The following is an 18,656-nucleotide window of genomic DNA, read 5'->3' as shown; positions in this document are numbered from 1 at the left end:
AGCACCACTAGGAATTCACCCCTCAAAGTCAATCCAAACTGTACATCCACAAACACCAAGAATTCATCTGACTAAATGTAGTTGTCTATAGTACAAATGCCTACATCTGAGCTAGTCACCCTAGGCTCATTTTTTACCCATACATTTATGTTTCCAAGGTACAACTCACCTCACTCTAAAGTAGCTATCTAAAATAGATCCTATGACTTATACCCTAGAAGACAGCAAAATTAATCCCATTCATTGTACCTGGCCTTATGGCCATTTTGTATCAAATTAATCTTACACCACATACATAGTTTCCTGTTACACATGTGAATATGTAAATTGCCAAACAGAAAAATTTGTACTACTTTCTCTGTGTCATGTGTTATCTATAGATATCTATTTTACATGACACAAATTAATTCATATGAGCATATGGTTGCTATTAGCTTCAAACTGCACCTCAGAAACATGCATGTTAAAACAAATAATAGTATCCCATATTATTAAAAAGTTATTACAAATGATTAAAAAAAGACATTATTCCGAGTTACAATCTACCAGATATACAGTAACCATCCTCTAAGCTCATTACAAAAAAACTGTATTAAAGGTTAAGATAAATAATTTTAATCACATAGGTTGAACTAATTAATGAGGTGGGACACAGTGTCCTCTAATATAAAGATGATTAAGCCATAATAAAGGAGTTCAGCTACACTTTCACGTAAGATCCTCTCAGGCTAAGGGAAGAAACAGAAATAAGTGTGCATATACATATTTATATGAACATAAATACAAAAAAAAGTTATTCTGACTAAACTGGAGATTTTCTCTGTTACGTGCAAGTTCATACACTTAGTTTTAAGATACCATATTTTCTGCAGTCATGATAAAAAAAAAAAATGAAATATTAATTTGGTTTATAATATGCTTCAAACTTTCTCTCATAATTTTCATGTTTGCTTTCCCAATATGCAAAAGTAGGTGTTTTACGAGCTGATAAATCACCTTATTTTTATTCTAGAATATTTATTGTAATTACTTTTTACTATTTAAATGTTTTATATTAAATCAAATTTCTCCTTATACAAAGAAGAAAACCTGATTCTACTTCATGTATCAGATAATGAGGAAATGAAAGTAGCTCTACTCTTCATGCATTTGTGCATTGCATCTTTTTCTACACATTCAAGAAAATCACTTTAAAGTAATGTCAAAATTTCTACTTTGAATGCACAAATGTCTCTAGAAATAATAGGTTATCTGAAAAGTCAGGTGTTTTTCAGGTTAGGCATCCAAAAAGGCCATTTCTGCCAATCTGGGATATAATTAAATTGTTCTCATTCCTGCTCTGTAAAATGGGTATAGCATACCCAGCTTCATAGGAAAGGTGCAAATATGTATCTACTACTGTTTGCATAATATCTTTCCTGTAAGGCACAGAAGTGTCCATAGAAAAATTTTGCATTCAACACAGGACTCAGATAACATAAGTTAAATAAGACTGGGCCAGACACTGATTTAAAATCAAATACAGAAGAATTAATCATTCACTGAACGAGGTAGGGGTTCTGTCGAAAAATACAATATGTGTTGGTGAAATTAAAATTGCACCATATTATATGGATGGAATGCTGTCACATTAAGGTTGTAGAGGCATTCGGTTATTTCCTAATGTTAGTCTTGTGTCTTTTGAAATTCAGTGATGGTCCTTTAACATAGGCTTTGGATGTAATTTTACTCAATGCATGAAGCCAGGCACATCTAAAGATTTTAAAGTAACATCTGATATATTGACAATTCTGGCAGTTTTCTCAAGTTTATAGAACAGGGAAATTCTGGTTCATTGGTAACAGCAGCAAAGTGGAAGGGTTTTCTATTCAGGATGTCTAATTGTACTTTCAAGGTGCTTTCTGTGGCCCCTGTCTCTACAGAACGGTGTGCCAGCCAATTTTGAGAAATAGTTTATCTAATCCTATAAAAAAGATCATCATTTCTGTAACTGGAAAATAAGTTATCACCAAACTCTTCTACACTGAAACATCTTACGATGGCCAGTATCTTTTGGTATTAAAAGTCTGCACTAAACTCAAGGCTGCTCACACAGCACTTAGAGAGGATTTAAGCTGAAGCTTCTACAGTCCCTTTGCTGCTCACCCCCTCCATGAAGTGAACTTTGCCATTTTCCTCTTAGAGTCCGTTTCTTCAGGTCCACTCGCTGAACTTCCTCACCAACACTCTGATACGATACATTTAAATGTACTCTGTTCCATCATTTCTGCAAGGCAGTGTCACATTTCTTCTCTTTGGCTATTATTTGGACTTTTTGGCAACAATTGTAGGTGAAAAATACAGGAACATTACATTACATCAATAGGAACACACATATTGCCAATGAAAAATGAAAAAGTGAATGAACATTAAAATAAAATTTCATGTCAGAACAGGCCTATAAACAGAGGCATTTTAAAAAAAAAATCTGTCAGCAGCTACCTTGGTTAAATAAATTAACAGTACATTTCTGCTATTGGATAACAGGAAGATATAACCTTATAAACAAGTATAATACAACCAGTGCTGTGATATTAGAGAATCAGCAAAATTTAGTCTCATGTATTTATTATGCAGTGGAAAACTGTGACAGTAGTCACTTTTTCAGCTGGAGGTATTGTTTTTTTCTGCTTTATTCTTCTTCTTAACTCTTTCTGTAAGTATTGGTAACGTTATATGGATAAAGTGCAATTTTTGATTCTGGCATGCTGCTCTGTTCTAACTTTTACGATGTAGAGGAGTTATTTCAAGTTGCTATTAATATGAGGTATGTCCTATATATTTTCATACATCTTTCCACTGAGTGAAAAAAATTGATGTAGTGAAACTGCTAACAAGCTGAGCCTTTGAAACCATGGGCAGGTGATGAAAGCCACCTCATGTCTAAAGCATCCCCAGGTCACAGCTGTCACACGCTGCAATTCATTGCTGTCACAATCTGCTGTTCCTGCTTGTTGTTGATCTCCTCTTATTCATCCAACTCATATATCTAAACATTCCATTACAAAAAGACATCTAATGTTCGTCTCATGTTCGAAAGGGCACAACACTCTCCTGAAATATAATTCTGAAGATTTTAGAGCTCAGAGTTCACTGGCAAATCTAAGGTGTTGCTTTGCAATGCTTCCCTTGTAATTTTGTCTTTGTCTCATCTCCTGAACACAGCAGGATAAAATGTTTGGTTAGTACATGATCTCAGCTTTATTCTAACTTCTTATCATGAAGAAATGAAATATTGCCCAGAAATAGAAAGGCATTTGAAGCTTTGTGAGTTTAAAGATAACAGCACTAACTGTGAACTCGGTGAATTGGAAGGAAAGGTCAGCGCATCATCTACTGCAGTACTGTTCACAAAGGCAATTCTTCTATTCAATGAACCACGTTGTTTATAATCTGAAAACTCAGATTTTCCAAAACTTAATTCTGTGCTTTGTTACTTAATTAGATAAGGTAACTATTGATTTACTTTTCAGAGTAGAGATTTCTCATAGGTCTTCTAACTTTCAAGCAGAGTTCAAACTTGTAAACATCTTGTACTCTTAATTTCAAATCTACACTGTCATTTCAGGTTACAGCTATGAACTCCAAGATGAGTGATTCACAAACTTTTCAAATCAACTTGTGGAAACATTGACACTGAGGAAAAACATTTAAGCAAAATTAGGGTTAAAAAAATGAGCCAGAAGACAATGAAAACAAACCAAAAAAGTCTAAAAATGTAGCAGAAAAAAAAAGGAAGATATGTTTCTAACAACAAACAGTTTTGTGAAAGAGAGCAACTGCACTGTTTATCCATTCCTGTAAAAATAAAGAAAAAGGAGGTTTGACCTTCTCACTTACATCTATTCTCTAAGATATTTATTTTGATTGTAGTATAAGATATTATTCATAAACTTTACATTGCCAGTCCAAAGTTCAAAAAGTATGCTGATTAGAGAGTTTCCTGCTCAACTACTCAGTGCGTATAATTCAATGGACACTAAAATCACAGCCTCTAACTACGCCTAGTGAGGAACAGGTAAATTGCCAGTGACATTATGTCCATGCTCATGAGAAGAAAATCCCCTTAACAATGACCTCATGCTTTTCTGTTCCTGGGGTTTATGTTTCAATCCTGTTCAGTATTAAAAAATAGGAACATAATTACTTGGCTGTGCTATCTCTATCCACATGACCATATTCATCTGCCATAGACAAAAACAGAGGACATAAATCTAGACATACGTTGCACCACAAAGGGCCTGAAAAAAAGAGCAGGAAAGTCCTGCAAGAGTAAGTTCCTTAGCCCTTACAGTATTATTGAAACAACTATGTGCAGCAAGCTCTTACATTTAGAAGTGAGTTTTGGATGGCAGATTACGCTTGTGTTTATGTATTTACCTCTAGTACAAATGTATTGTGGGCAATATGTCACAGGTCTTGACTGAAGAAGTCATGGCAGCACGTAGGTAGTGTCTCCACCAGGTTCTACGTAAACGTCCCAAAATTCTAACTTAATCGTGCAAACTTTAAAAAATGTATATTTCACCCTTGAGTAAGCACACTTTTCTAAATAGAATTTAGGTTAATTTGGCTGTTTAAAACCATTTCATTGCAAATCCACATCTTTTTAATTTATGGTTATGTTCAAACCAGATGGGAACACAAAACCTGGTTTGTTAAATAACTTGCACAAGATGTTATGCCAGGAGCTGTGCAAAAGTTGGCAATCATGATGAAGATTTTATTAGCATGAATACAGGATAGTTGGATTTTCAGAAATGACAGAGATAAATAGTGTAGATTACTAATACAAACAAATGCTTAAATAAGCAAGATTTTGAAAAAAAAATATTTTCCAGTTATGAAGTGCTGATAAAATGTTTCAAACAGAGAAGCAAAATTGCTAGGTACTTTCAAAATCTTTACCTAGATTATAATGAAACTATCTTTCCAACTAGATGAGATACAAGAATGAACTTGTTAAGAAGTTAAGGAATTCTGGGAAAAGGAAACCCCCTGGTGCTCCCCAGGGGTCAGTACTGGGTCCAGTCCTGTTTAGCTTATTCATCAATGATCTGGACGAAGGGACTGACTGTACACTCAGCAAGTTTGCTGGTGACACAAAACTGGGAGCAGTGGCCGATACACCAGAAGGCTGTGCTGCCATTCAGCAAGACCTGGACAGGCTAGAGAGCTGGCAGAGATGAACCTAATGAAGTTCAACAAAGGCAAGTGTAGGGTTCTGCACCTAGGGAGGAATAACCCCATGCACCAGTACAGGCTGGGGGTTCACCTGCCTGTGAAGGAGAAAAGCCTTTGTGGAGAAGGACCTGGGAGTTCCGGTGGACAAGTTCACCATGAGTCAACAATGTGCCCTTGTGTCCAAGAAGGCCAGTGGTATCCTGGGGTGCATTAGGAAGAGTGTGGCCAGCAGGTCAAGGGAAGTTATCCTCCCCCTCTACACTGCCCTAGTGGGGCCACACATGGAGTACTGTGTGCAGTTCTGGGCCCCCCAGTTCAAGAAAGACAAGGAACTCCTGAAGAGAGTCCAGTGGAGAGCTACAAAGATGATTAGAGGACTGGAGCATCTCTCTTATGAGGAGAGGCTGAGGCAGATGGGTCTGTTTAACTTGGAGAAGAGAAGACTGAGAGGGGATCTTATCAATATTTACAAATACCTTAAGGGCGGGTGTCAAGAGGATGGGGACAGACTCTTCTCAGTGGTGCCCAGTGACAGGATAAGGGGCAACAGGCACAAACTGAAACATGGGAAGTTCCATCTAAATATGAGGAAAAACTTCTTTACTTTGAGGTTGGTAGAGCACTGGAACAGGCTGCCCAGAGAGGTTGTGGAGTCTCCTTCTCTGGAGATATTGAAAACCCGCCTGGACACCACCCTGTGCAACATGCTCTAGGGGAACCTGCTTTGGCAGGGGGTTGGACTAGATGATCTCCAGAGGTCCCTTCCAACCCTAACCATTCTGTCATTCTGTGATTCTGTGAAAATTTTCTGGGATGGCACTGCCTATGGTTAAAATAATATACACAGTCATGGGATGACAGAGCCTCCCTTTCAGAGTCCAATACTTTTAAACCTACTAGACAAGTTTAGATCAGATGAGCCAGAGGTACTTCTCATTTAAGTGCTTCCTGGGTCCAGCAATGTTCCCATACTGGGGTGAGATCTGTGAACACACCAGGACCTGCTTTCCACAAAAGGAAACCCTTTTTTACATAGCCCAGGAACTCTGTTGTACTTCAAATGCACCTGATTTTGGTAACTGGAGACAAAGATCGGGGTCACATTGGGGTATGCTCCCATAGACATATTTAAGTGTAGGTCACAGTAACTTAGGCAACTTTAATAGCTAGAACTAGCTTGTAAATCAACTTTACAAGCTAGAAGTCAGCTTGTCAAAGTTGAGAAACAGAAGGTTACCAATGCTCATGAAGGCCAAATTTTGTACTCTTACATATGAAATCAAATAGCTCACAGAAAATGAAAGTAGGGAAGACAGTAGGAAAAATAGTGAAAACAAAGTTTTGTTGCCATAGTAATTCATACTTGTCAGGAGTCATTTAGCATGTGCTCCATCACAATCTTCTTTTTTTACATAGTTCTGTAATACCAATGGTCACTGTTCCAATTAAGAGAATACATTTAGAATGAAACAGAGCATGACGTATGTTCCAGAGAATTTTAGTATCCTGTAACTCTTACTAAATACTGCTCCAGTGAAAACAGAAAAACAAACCTGCAGAAATCACCATGTAATCAAAGAGTTAGTTAGCAGCAGAGTGTTTATATTCCCAAGATATAGGCAAGATGGACATTAGGGGTGGAATCTAGCCTTGCTGACATAGCACCTGAAGAAATGATTCTTCTTAAACCAATGCCTTAACTCCCCATGTCATCAGAGGTGAGAAAGAGATGCCACTGAAGTCCTCCAAAGGAGATCTTACATTTGAAAGTGCTGGTATTCAAATTAGGTCATCAGACCATATTTTTCTAGGTCAACAGCAACACACATTTGTTGACTTTTAACTGAACTGTTCTTTATGATTCTGGGCTTGTTAGGTTAAAGAGAACACGAGCACAAGCATGTTGAATGTCTCAATAAAGTCAGACCTCTTCACTCTGCTTAAATCATCATGAACTTCTAAACTTTTGCAACTCTTGATTTGAAGGCCCAGATTTAAAAGTTGGAAGAACAGGCCCTTCTAGTTTAAGAAATGAGCAATTTCTTCCTTGATATCTTGAGAAATGTTTTTAGATTGCACTAGATTACGGACTATGAAATGTGAGAAATCAGAACGCTGTATATTCTATATCAAAATGCTTCAACTTGAGCACTCTCTTAATACTGATTTAGAGATGAGGAGGAGAACTGAGAAGATAACACTGGCCACCAGCAGCCTACTGTGTTGCCAGAGCTACAACAGCTGGGTTTCCCATATATATTGACTTTATGACTTACCTTATAACATCTGACACCTACCCACCTATATCATGTTTACTACAGTTGTGAGCAGAATTTCTTTTTTTTTTTTTTAATATAGTTACCTTAATAACAGATGTCTCAACTCTGGATGGAGGACTCTGCACTTGTGCTGCTGCCGCCATGTTAGCGATGGTACTAAGGTGATTCATCTGGCTCATTGCCATCGTGACAGATGCTGGAGGTAGGCTCACAGGAATTAACGGGTGGGGCATCATCATAAAAGGAAGTTCCAATCCTGGTGGGGGAAGAAAAATGCAAAATAGGTTTATGTATCTTTTTAAAAATTGTCTTTTTTTTCTCCTGATGGACAATATTCAAGTGATGGGTGACAAGATGGTTCACATTGCAGGACAATGCAGCTATGTGTCAGTTCTCTTCTGGGATATGCATGGGTAAATCACTAGCAACCATGGAGGGTTTCTAGCCACAAGGAGAGGCTATTAGACCTCTTAGTTTGTTCATTTCAGTGTAATGTATGACATCATTGCTAAGCAATGACTGTTAATTATCTTTTTTTAATATCTGCTGTAAGGTGCCTTAGCAATGCATTATTGTGCCACTGATACACACGTTAGGAGTTATTTTAAGTATCAATTTTATTGCATACGTATTTGCTCTTTATTGTCTCTGCTTTCCCTGCTTAATACTTTAAACGAAATATTCCAGTATTGCCCACTTCTTTGATTTTTCATAGCCTATTTATATAAACACAAAATAAAGACAGGAATTGGAAAACTGCTGACGTTAGTGCTGAAAGATGTCAACCCGTACCATTTGGCAGAAGGTGGTTCTGTTGAAGAGGGTTGAGAGGATGGCTAACTGGAACATTATGCTGTCCAGGCAAGTTGGGGTGGGTAACAGAGGCCTGTGATCCTTGGGTGGGGGGAGACTGAAGTTTTTCTTTATCCCAAGAACCATCACTGCTGCCTGTGGGGAATGAATATATATTATTTGGATGAAGGAAGACTCCAAATTTTCAATGTCTGAATTTGCAAGCAAGGCCAGCCATCTAACCTTTTTTGCAAGTGGCTTTTTTTTTTTTTTAATATGTGGGCTGGGGGAAGGACTTTGTGGGGTTTTTTTTCCACCCTCTGAAAAAGATACGTAAGGGTAACTTCTTAACTTTAAGAGTTAGAACATAAATCTAAAAGTTATAGTTGTGCTCATTCACATGAAGTTTGTCTGATGTGTATTTTACACATACTTTTGCCATTCTTAGCAAGTAAAACTATACACGACGTTTTATACAAGAGAGTATTTTTGCCTGCAAAATGTCTAAAAAAAGAATATTGCCTGTTACGCCAATTAGAATTTAAATTACATTCATATTTCTTCTTGTATTTGTGAATAAATAAACATTTTAAGAAGTAGCTAAAAATTTATTTTATTGAGGGCACCAACATACGTGTATATTTGCTTAGCTGATGATTCCATTTGGTATATTCCAATTTTATTTCATATTATTAAGTAAAATGTAAGGGATTCTTAATTGATGCCTGCAGTCTTCCGGTAGTGGAACGGACTAACAGCAAGGAAGAATGTGGACAAAGAAGTGTTGAGACGAGCAGTAATTCATATATTTGAGAAATACCCTTTTTCACTATTGCTGACTTCCTCATAAAAAATATACACAGAATTAAACAGAAGGATACAATTAAAGGACAATACTAAAAATTCATATAACATTATTAATCTGTATATTTACATATAACGAAAAGTTTAAAATCTTCCAACTGGGCGAAGTGTATTATTCATGTTGCATATTTATGTATAAAGCTGAGATTGAGTATATGCACGTTTACGCATACAAAGTAATCTATGCACTCATTGTATGAGTTTATTTACCATATTCAATCAATAAAGAATGTTTGACTATATGAATAAATATGGATATATGTATGCATTTTCAGCAGTATTAATATACACGTCAGCAATATACGATTGCTTTCTCTTTTATGTAGAGCACAATTTCACCCTCCCAACTTTGAAAGGTTCTACTATTTTCATAGGAATTTCTCTTGATAAGGATTCTAGAATAACATCAGCCAAGACCTATTTAATCTATACTCAATTTCTATTTAGCATTAGGGGTTACAGCAAAGTGTATGTTTCTGAACGTTTTTCTATATACATCTTACTACTAAATGAACAACAGGGCCTAAAAAACAACAGGACATATACCACCTCCTCCTTATTTCAGTAGCAACGGGATTAACACATTATTCATGACATTTTTTAACATCGTTTTCATGGGATGACAAAAGCACAAAAGTTGGTAGAATTCCAATTTAATTTCTCTAGAACTATTAAAAACCTGATTGTAAAAGCTGTACAACATAGTTTATAATGAAAAATACTCCATTATTGCCATGATTTTCTTTCCCTAGTTACTTCATGAAGACAGTTAAGGCTCAATATAAATTCTAACTCATTAGCTCAGTACTGTCTCAGTCCCAGTGTAAATTGTTCAGAAGTAGGTAATGAAAATTCAGGCCAAACTCTCCTGCAATCAAACAAAGCAATTTTATGAAACAATGAAAAGAATCAATTATATGAGATACTTTTATTATTTTACAAGAAATTGGCGTAACCTTTATGCAGTGTACATAGTTGAGCTGGTTAATACATGATGTGAATCTCATCACCTCTGATAAGTGAACATGTTTTCTCATATTTTGAGAACTCAGAGATTCTCAAAAAAACACGAATCTACTTTCAAACACATACGTAATTGAAGGAGCTAAATTTTAGCTGGAAAAATTTTTTTTTCCTTCTAATTTTCTTTTCTTCAATTTTCTGTTTTTGCCACTGTGACATATACGTTTCAGTTATTTTGAATATTCTTCCATTAAAAAATATGATCCTGGAAATGAGAGTTAAACATGAAAAGTGCATTCACCTCATTTAATTTTAGCCAAAATGTAGGTGTTGATGAAGATTTGCAGATGACACCAAGCTGGGTGGGAGTGTCGATCTGCTGGAAGGTAGGAAGGCCCTACAGAGGGATCTGGGCAGGTTACATAGATGGGCTGAGACCAACGGCATGAGGTTCAACAAGAACAAGTGCCGGGTCTTACACTTCGGCCACAACAACCCCGTGCAGCGCTACAGGCTGGGGGAAGAGTGGTTAGAAAGCGGTCCAGCGGAAAGAGACTTGGGGGTGCTGATCGACAGCCGGCTAAACATGAGCCAGCAGTGTGCCCAGGTGGCCAAGAAGGCCAATGGCATCCTGGCCTCTACTAATAATAGTGTAGCCAGCCGGTCTAGGGAAGCGATCATCCCTCTCTACTCGGCACTGGTGAGGCCTCACCTTGAATGCTGTGTCCAGTTCTGGGCCCCGCACTTCAAGAAAGATGTTGAGGTGTTGGAGCGAGTCCAGAGGAGGGCGACCAAGCTGGTGAAGGGTCTGGAGGGTCTGACCTATGAGGAACAGCTGAGGGAGCTGGGGTTGTTTAGCCTGGAGAAGAGGAGGCTCAGAGGTGACCTTATTGCAGTCTACAACTACCTGAAGGGAGGTTGTAGTGGAGTGGGAGTCGGCCTCTTCTCCCATGCAACTAGCGATAGGACAAGAGGATGCAGCCTCAGGCTTCACCAGGGGAGGTTCAGGTTGGACATTAAGAAGAATTTCTTTTCAGAAAGGGTTATTAGACATTGGAATGGGCTGCCCAGGGAGGTGGTGGAGTCACCATCTCTGGATGTGTTTAAGAAAAGACTGGACATGGCACTTAGTGCCATGGTCTAGTTGACATGGTGGTGTCAGGGCAATGGCTGGACTCAATGATCCCAGAGGTCTCTTCCAACCTGACTGATTCTGTGATTCTGTGATTCAACAGAGGAAAACGGGTATTTCCAAATGGTCACTCATCCCATCTTAGGGCATGTGTCCATAAAATTGAAACCCGTCTTCATGGTACTTAGCGCTTCATTAAAAGAAAATATAACCACAAAAAATTGACTACACAATGTCAAATTCTAAACAGGAAGAAACTCAATCTTAATTTTTGCATCTGTTATGAAAAGTTGAAGAGAGCACTTTGTTCTGGCATATCTTGCAGCGGAGCACATACTGCTTGTCCATCTTGCTCTAGTTTCATGCTGGATGTGGTGCTGTCCTGCTGTGGCTAATGTGAAGGCAGCAAAGGCCCTGTATAGTGGCTGGTTTAGAACAAGTGTGTTTGCACTGCGATTCAGACAAAGTCAGCACTGCCTGGTGATCAGGTAATGCCCAAATGAAATGAAGAGGGAAAGATCACAACAGACAAATGAAATGACTGGCCTCTGGGCATGCCTTAATCTGTACAGTAACTGCAGAAGAAGATTTTACAAATGGCTTAGACTTAGATGGCTTAAGTAATACGAATCTGGGCCAGAATGTCTTGTTTTTGTAGCTACAAACTCTCCTGCCTTCACCATCCACTGAAAATTCTTTTTTGAACAATTATTTTTTGTTCTCTATAAAAAAACAGAGATAGAAAAGGCTATGTTTGTAAAATGTATTTCAGACTTGGAGCAAAATTCTCTAATTTGCATGTAAAGTTATAGTATTCTTAATAAGGTCACTATTATACAAGTTCTTTAAGCTTATTGTTTTGTACTTTCTCATCAAAACATTATGACATCCCTATGTCATATACATATATATGAATACATATAATACATAAATATATATTAGTAATTATATGAATATTTGTTAATATTATAAACAAGGAAGATTTTTGCATTTTATAAGGTTGGTGAATTCCCAGTAAGATATTTTCCCTATTTATTAGCAAGATCTTCTACAGTACAGTTAATTTCATCTTTCACACTGATGTTCAATATGGAGATAGAGTCAATTCTGCTGTGACCCTTCCTAACCTGGTCACAGAATTTTGCACAGTCAGTCATAGACTGCCAATTATGGCACTGCTTATGTGGCTCAGAAATTAGAGCTTTTCTAAATCAGTACACCCTTCTGCCTCAAAATTACAGTGTCTATTGTTTTAGAGTGATATCAAACCCAATAATAAATTGGAAGAGAGAAGACAAGCTTCAGAAAGCGAAGTATCGAGGCTAGCATTTAGTCAGTGACAGATTCTTTAATACTTGTAGTCTGGCATCGTCTGTCAAGACTTGTTTACAAGGAAAATGGTTCATAGGCAGAATCCAATCCATAACATTAGAAACCACTTCCAAACTACAGGCTGTTGCACTCCTGAACACTTTAAGTGGACAGACACAAATACAAATAGTCTTGGCCATTTGCTGTGTTTTTCTTATGTTAGTTAAGCAGAACAATTTTTCTCTTAGAGGAAACAGTTATTTTCATTAATGTCAAAGCGAAGTAAGTGTTATTCCTTAGACACTACTCACTGTCTGCACAACTAAGTGCAAGCTACCAGTTCTGTCACTTTTTACATTTGATTTTGATTTAATGCATACAGTGGTTTCAAAGAGTATTAAAAATATGTTGCCTTCTTCCTCTTCACTTGTTGCCCTGCTGGAGCTTATGTGTTTCCAGTTTCCATCAGTGGTTGTCAAGTCTTTGTAATAGGATTAAAAGCTTGGACACCTGATATCCCTGGGTGCTGCAGTTCACCCTCATAAAAGCTGTTTGCTTTAAATTGAGAGAAAATCAGTTTTTAGTGGCATAATTAATTAAATTATGCAAAGTGTTCCAGATTCAGCATAACACTTTCTGAAGTAGCAGTTGGAAGATCTACATTGCATTCAAACAGCATTTCCATTGCCGCTGTACTAGGCTGACCATGGTGTAGCATTTTCAAGGCTTTCAAGCACAAGGGATCCCATTTTTAAATGCAGATGCTTAATGTTGAGTGCTCAAACCCCATACATGTGCACTTCAATAGGCAATTTGGTAGCCAACTATGTATTTCATGTGCTACAGTGCTAATACGAGCGCTCAAAAATTTGAAATTGAAGTTCCAAATCTAAGTACATGTGCTTAAAAACTGGGATCAGATTCTCACATTTACTCATCATGGACAATCTGATGGAAGAAAAATGACAATACATTTTCATAATTTAAAAGGCAAACTACAGAATTCAGTATTTTCCCCATCACCAACATTTCAGCACATGTTTTCCATAATGTGAGTTACCTTCCCCCATGATCAGCGGTTACACAACAAACCATTATTTGTACACTGAAGTGGGTCTGTAAAAGCCTGATGCCTGGATTGTTTGTATTCATTAGTAGCACAATTAGGTAGCTAAGGATGGTAATAATACATGAAAACAATTCTGGACTGAAAGCTAACCCAGCCAAGAAAAAGAAAATGAAGCAGAAAACTAGACTATACAACGTCAGCCTTGCAAACAATCTCTGATCTAAACGTACCTTCATTTTTACAATCACATCTCTTATTTGCTTACTCATTTTCGTTTCTCATTCTGTCCCTATTAGGATTCACCTTGCCTAAATTTTGGTTCCTAAAATGTGAGTTGAGCAGTTTAGTTCCTGTGATAGGCAACAGGGATCTAAGAGGCTCTGGAGAACTGTTGAGCTCCCTCTGTGGGAGACAGACCTATCTTTGGCCACCTGAACCTGAACCTGAACCTCCTGGTTCTAGGGACTACAGTCCAAACTCAACTCAATTGCCTAAACACACAACACCTCAGATAGCCAAAATAATTCGAGATGTCTTATCGGGTTGGTGAGTATAACACAGCACCTGCAGGAGACCCCATGGCTATCTGGAGATGTAGATCAGGCAGGATACCCAAGGGTATCTAAGATAGCAGCCCATACAGAATCACAGAATCACAGAATCAACCAGGTTGGAAGAGACCTCTGGGATCATTGAGTCCAGCCATTGCCCTGACACCACCCTGTCGACTAGACCATGGCACTAAGTGCCATGTCCAGTCTTTTCTTAAACACATCCAGAGATGGTGACTCCACCACCTCCCTGGGCAGCCCATTCCAATGTCTAATGACCCTTTCGGAAAAGAAATTCTTCCTAATGTCCAACCTGAACCTCCCCTGGTGAAGCTTGAGGCTGTGCCCTCTTGTCCTATCGCTAGTTGCCTGGGAGAAGAGGCCAACTCCCACTTCACTACAACCTCCCTTCAGGTAGGTGTAGACTGCAATAAGGTCACCTCTGAGCCTCCTCTTCTCCAGGCTAAACAACCCCAGCTCCCTCAGCTGTTCCTCATAGGTCAGACCCTCCAGACCCTTCACCAGCTTGGTCGCCCTCCTCTGGACTCGCTCCAACACCTCAACATCTTTCTTGAAGTGCGGGGCCCAGAACTGGACACAGTACTCAAGGTGCAGTCTCACCAGTGCTGAGTACACAGGGACGATCACTTCCCTAGACCGGCTGGCTACACTATTCCTAATAGAGGCCAGGATGCCATTGGCCTTCTTGGCCACCTGGGCACACTGCTGGCTCATGTTTAGCCGGCTGTCGATCAGCACCCCCAAGTCTCTTTCCGCCGGGCCGCTTTCTAACCACTCTTCCCCCAGCCTGTAGCGCTGCACGGGGTTGTTGTGGCCAAAGTGTAAGACCCGGCACTTGTTCTTGTTGAACCTCATGCCGTTGGTCTCAGCGCATCTATCTAACCTGTCCAGATCCCTCTGTAGGGCCTTCCTACCCTCCAGCAGATCGACACTCCCACCCAGATGGGCGTCATCTGCAAATTTGCTGAGGGTGCACTCAATCCCTACATCTAGATCATCTATAAAGATATTTAACAGCACCGGCCCCAAAACTGAGCCCTGGGGAACACCGCTAGTGACCGGCCGCCAGCTGGACTTTGCCCCATTCACCACCACTCTCTGGGCTCGGTCATCCAGCCAGTTTTTAACCCATTTAAGAGTCCGCCCACCCAAGCCCCGGGCAGCCAGGTTGTCTAGGAGGATGCTGTGGGAGACAGTGTCGAATGCCTTACTGAAGTCTAGATAGACTACATCCACAGCCCTGCCCTCATCTACTAAGTGGGTCACTTGGTCATAGAAGGAGATCAGGTTGGTCAAGCAGGACCTGCCTTTCATGAATCCACGTTGGCTGGCCCCGATTGTCCTGCATGTGCCGTGTAATGGCACTCAGGATGATCTGTTCCATCACCTTGCCTGGCACCGAGGTCAGGCTGACAGGCCTATAGTTCCCTGGATCATCCTTCCGGCCCGTCTTGTAGATGGGCATTACATTTGCTAATTTCCAGTCAGCTGGAACTTCTCCAGTTAACCAGGACTGCCGGTAGATAATCGAGAGTGGTTTGGCAAGTTCATTTGCCAGTTCCTTCATTACTCTGGGGTGAATCCCATCCGGGCCCATAGCCTTGTGGGTGTCCAACTTGCACAGCAGGTCACTAACCGTCTCCTCCTGGATCCTGGGAGGTTCACACAGCCCCCCGTCCCTAACTTCAGGCTCTGGGGGCCGAGTCTCCTGAGGACAACCGGTCTTGACATTAAAGACTGTGGCAAAGAAGGCATTGAGCACCTCTGCCTTTTCCTCATCCCCTGACACTACACTACCCTCCTCATTCAGCAAGTGGTGGAGGCTCTCCTTGACCCTCCTTTTGCTGTTGATGTATTTGTAAAAGCTTTTTTTGTTATCTTTGACTGTAGCAGCCAAATCAACCTCTAACTGAGCTTTGGCCCTTCTAATCTTCTCCCTACACAACCTGGCCACATCCCTATAGACCTCCCGAGTTACCCGACCCTTCTTCCAGAGCAAATAGGCTCTCTTTTTTTCCTTAAGTTCTAGCCTAAGTTCTCTGTTTAACCAGGCCGGTCTTTTTCCCCGACGGCTTGTCTTCCTACACACCAGGACAGCCTGCTCCTGAATATTGAGCAATTCCCTTTTGAAGCATGTCCAGCCTTCCTGGACTCCTTTGCCCTTCAGGACCGACTCCCAAGGGAAAACCTATACCTATGCCTAGGCAACTAAACCAAACCTTTCTTAACTATAGGTGGATTTTACAAATTAAAATTAGGCTATTTGCCTGGTCCTCAGGTCTTCCCCTTCCCTTCATGCGGAAAACTTGGATGTTTTATGGTATCCCATAGAACACTTCAAGCCTGTCTTTAAGCAAGTTAATCGCAGCCCTGGCTCAGGAATGGTTTCAGGTACTATTACATACACAAGCACTATCACATGGCAAAACCACAAAAGACAGCCTGAGCTTCTACTACCAACTCAAACCACCACTTTTTTTTTTTCATTTTGTGTACTACTGTTCTTCTTTCAGTCCCCTAATCTTGCTGTTATCTTCTGTTTGCTGAAACAATTTGTATCTCAGCAACAATTACCAAACAAAGCATCAGTATCAGCTGTGTTGGCTCATTTTTCTAAAGTGGACTATTCACTATCTAGGCTATTTATGTCCACTGGAAAATACGCATAATCAGTGTGCTAAAAGTTGGTGATCTTAGCATCCTGACAGTGAGGAAACCTCTTCATAAAACTGTCCAAATCAGATCCTGCTGCTTCAGACTTCGAATTGCTATAAATTTGTCATTCCATTTTTGTATCATTCAGTCTTCTGAAATCAGCTGTAGTATTTACGTGCAACATAAGTGTTGTGAAACTGTACTGTTGTAAGCCCTCTATGCTACTGCTGTATCATTAAAAGCAAAAAGATCTTTGCCATATGTAAACAGTATCTGTCTCATATTATTGATACTTTAAAAAAAAAGTATTACTACCTCTTCTGAGATCACAAAGTGATCAGAAGAGCAAGTACTATGACATAGGAAAATAATAAGTTTACCAAGACTTCTCTGGAACACTTTGTATTCTGCTCTAGATAAGGATTTTTAATTTTTTTTCCCCCTCACAAAGCCTTGCCCTGTTATTTTATGGTTATATAATCATGCTTATGCTCTTAAATAGCCCATGAGCAATGTGGTCTAATAATTGCAAGTTTTTATAATTTCCTCTAACGTAGTGGGCTTATGGGTCTGGTATTTGTAGTTCTGCTATTATCATGACGGAGCATGAATAGGTATAGCAGCAAATTCTGAAAAAAAAAAAAAAAAGGATTATTCTTTGATAAACACTTTCCCACAGAAATAGACAAAGGCAAAGCCAAGAGAATCTTTGAAATCACATATGATTCCTTCCTTGCAGACAACAGTAGTAATCTGAAAAACAGGTTTTAGACTCAATCATGTCGACTGCTTCATTCACTGTCTTAATTTTACTGCATGGGCTTTTCTTGGCAATGGCAGAGAAATTATAACTGCACTTTGCACCATAAGCCAGGTTCGTACCCACTCTACTCACCCTTTCCGTATTTATGTTCTGATAAATAAAAACTGCAGTAAAAAACAGTAATTCCAGGAAATAAGTGGTATTTTACATGCTGAATATCAGAGTACATGCTTAATCATGATGAGAAAATACTGAATTTATATAAATTAATAAGTGAAAGAATTTTTTTTTACAATGACAATGAATCCCATGGAATATATATGTTATATTTTATACTAATCCTTCATTATTTCACCAAAAAATTAACACAGGAAAAGCTTTTTTAAAATTCAATTTAATGAATGAACTGTCCAACACAAGTGAAAGCTCAGCAACTCAGTTACAGGCCATGTGACATTTACCTAAAAATAGATTTTCCATTTGTCTCCTTTCACAAATATCTAACTTGGCCTCATTTCATAGATAACATCCAGTTTATTTTTATGGTTATATGATGTTATAAGAGAAGAATGCAATTTAGACATGTAAAAGCATATTTGTGATATCATTGAGAAATAAAAAATTAGGTGCAGTTTTACACACCGTATTCAGGAAAATAATAACTGGACAACATTTTAGTCAGGTACACCTGAGCAAATATCTTAACTTCAGAGCAGAAAGCTAGAATCACAGCTAGTCCCTTGATGTGGAGTTTTCATAGTATGAAGACTAATGAGCTATCAGAAGCCAACCAAAATCAGCAAAAAAATACATTTTCTTCACCTCTCTTTCAACGTGATAAACATTAAAAATTCTTTAGTGAACACCTCAATTATAGCTATAAAGTGCTTATTTACAAAAAAAATCCCATTTAATACTTAATTGATATATTACTATATATTCTCATTGTATGTAATTGTGTATATGAATATTTTCTGTATACTTAAGGAAAAGGTGAGACAGAATATTCTTGACTGAGTAGCAAACAACTTTG

General features: G+C 38.9%; 1 protein-coding gene across 3 annotated transcripts in view; it reads right to left on the bottom strand.

Moving 5' to 3' along the window:
* Positions 1 to 18,656, bottom strand: part of DACH1 (dachshund family transcription factor 1) — a 382,319-nt gene that overhangs the window by 115,020 nt on the left and 248,643 nt on the right. For 2 of the 3 annotated variants that reach the window (XM_068421205.1, XM_068421212.1), the window contains exon 4: positions 7,586 to 7,758. In XM_068421205.1, the coding sequence (XP_068277306.1) occupies positions 7,586 to 7,758 (173 nt within the window). Of the gene's footprint in view, positions 1 to 7,585; positions 7,759 to 8,294; positions 8,451 to 18,656 lie in introns of all 3 variants that reach the window. The other variant, XM_068421222.1, reaches the window with a different exon arrangement.

This window comes from Nyctibius grandis, chromosome 2 (genome assembly GCF_013368605.1).
Source record: "Nyctibius grandis isolate bNycGra1 chromosome 2, bNycGra1.pri, whole genome shotgun sequence".
Taxonomy (NCBI): Eukaryota; Metazoa; Chordata; class Aves; order Nyctibiiformes; family Nyctibiidae; genus Nyctibius; species Nyctibius grandis.
Note: the sequence above shows the minus strand (reverse complement) of the source record. Positions and strands in the feature narration are given on the sequence as shown.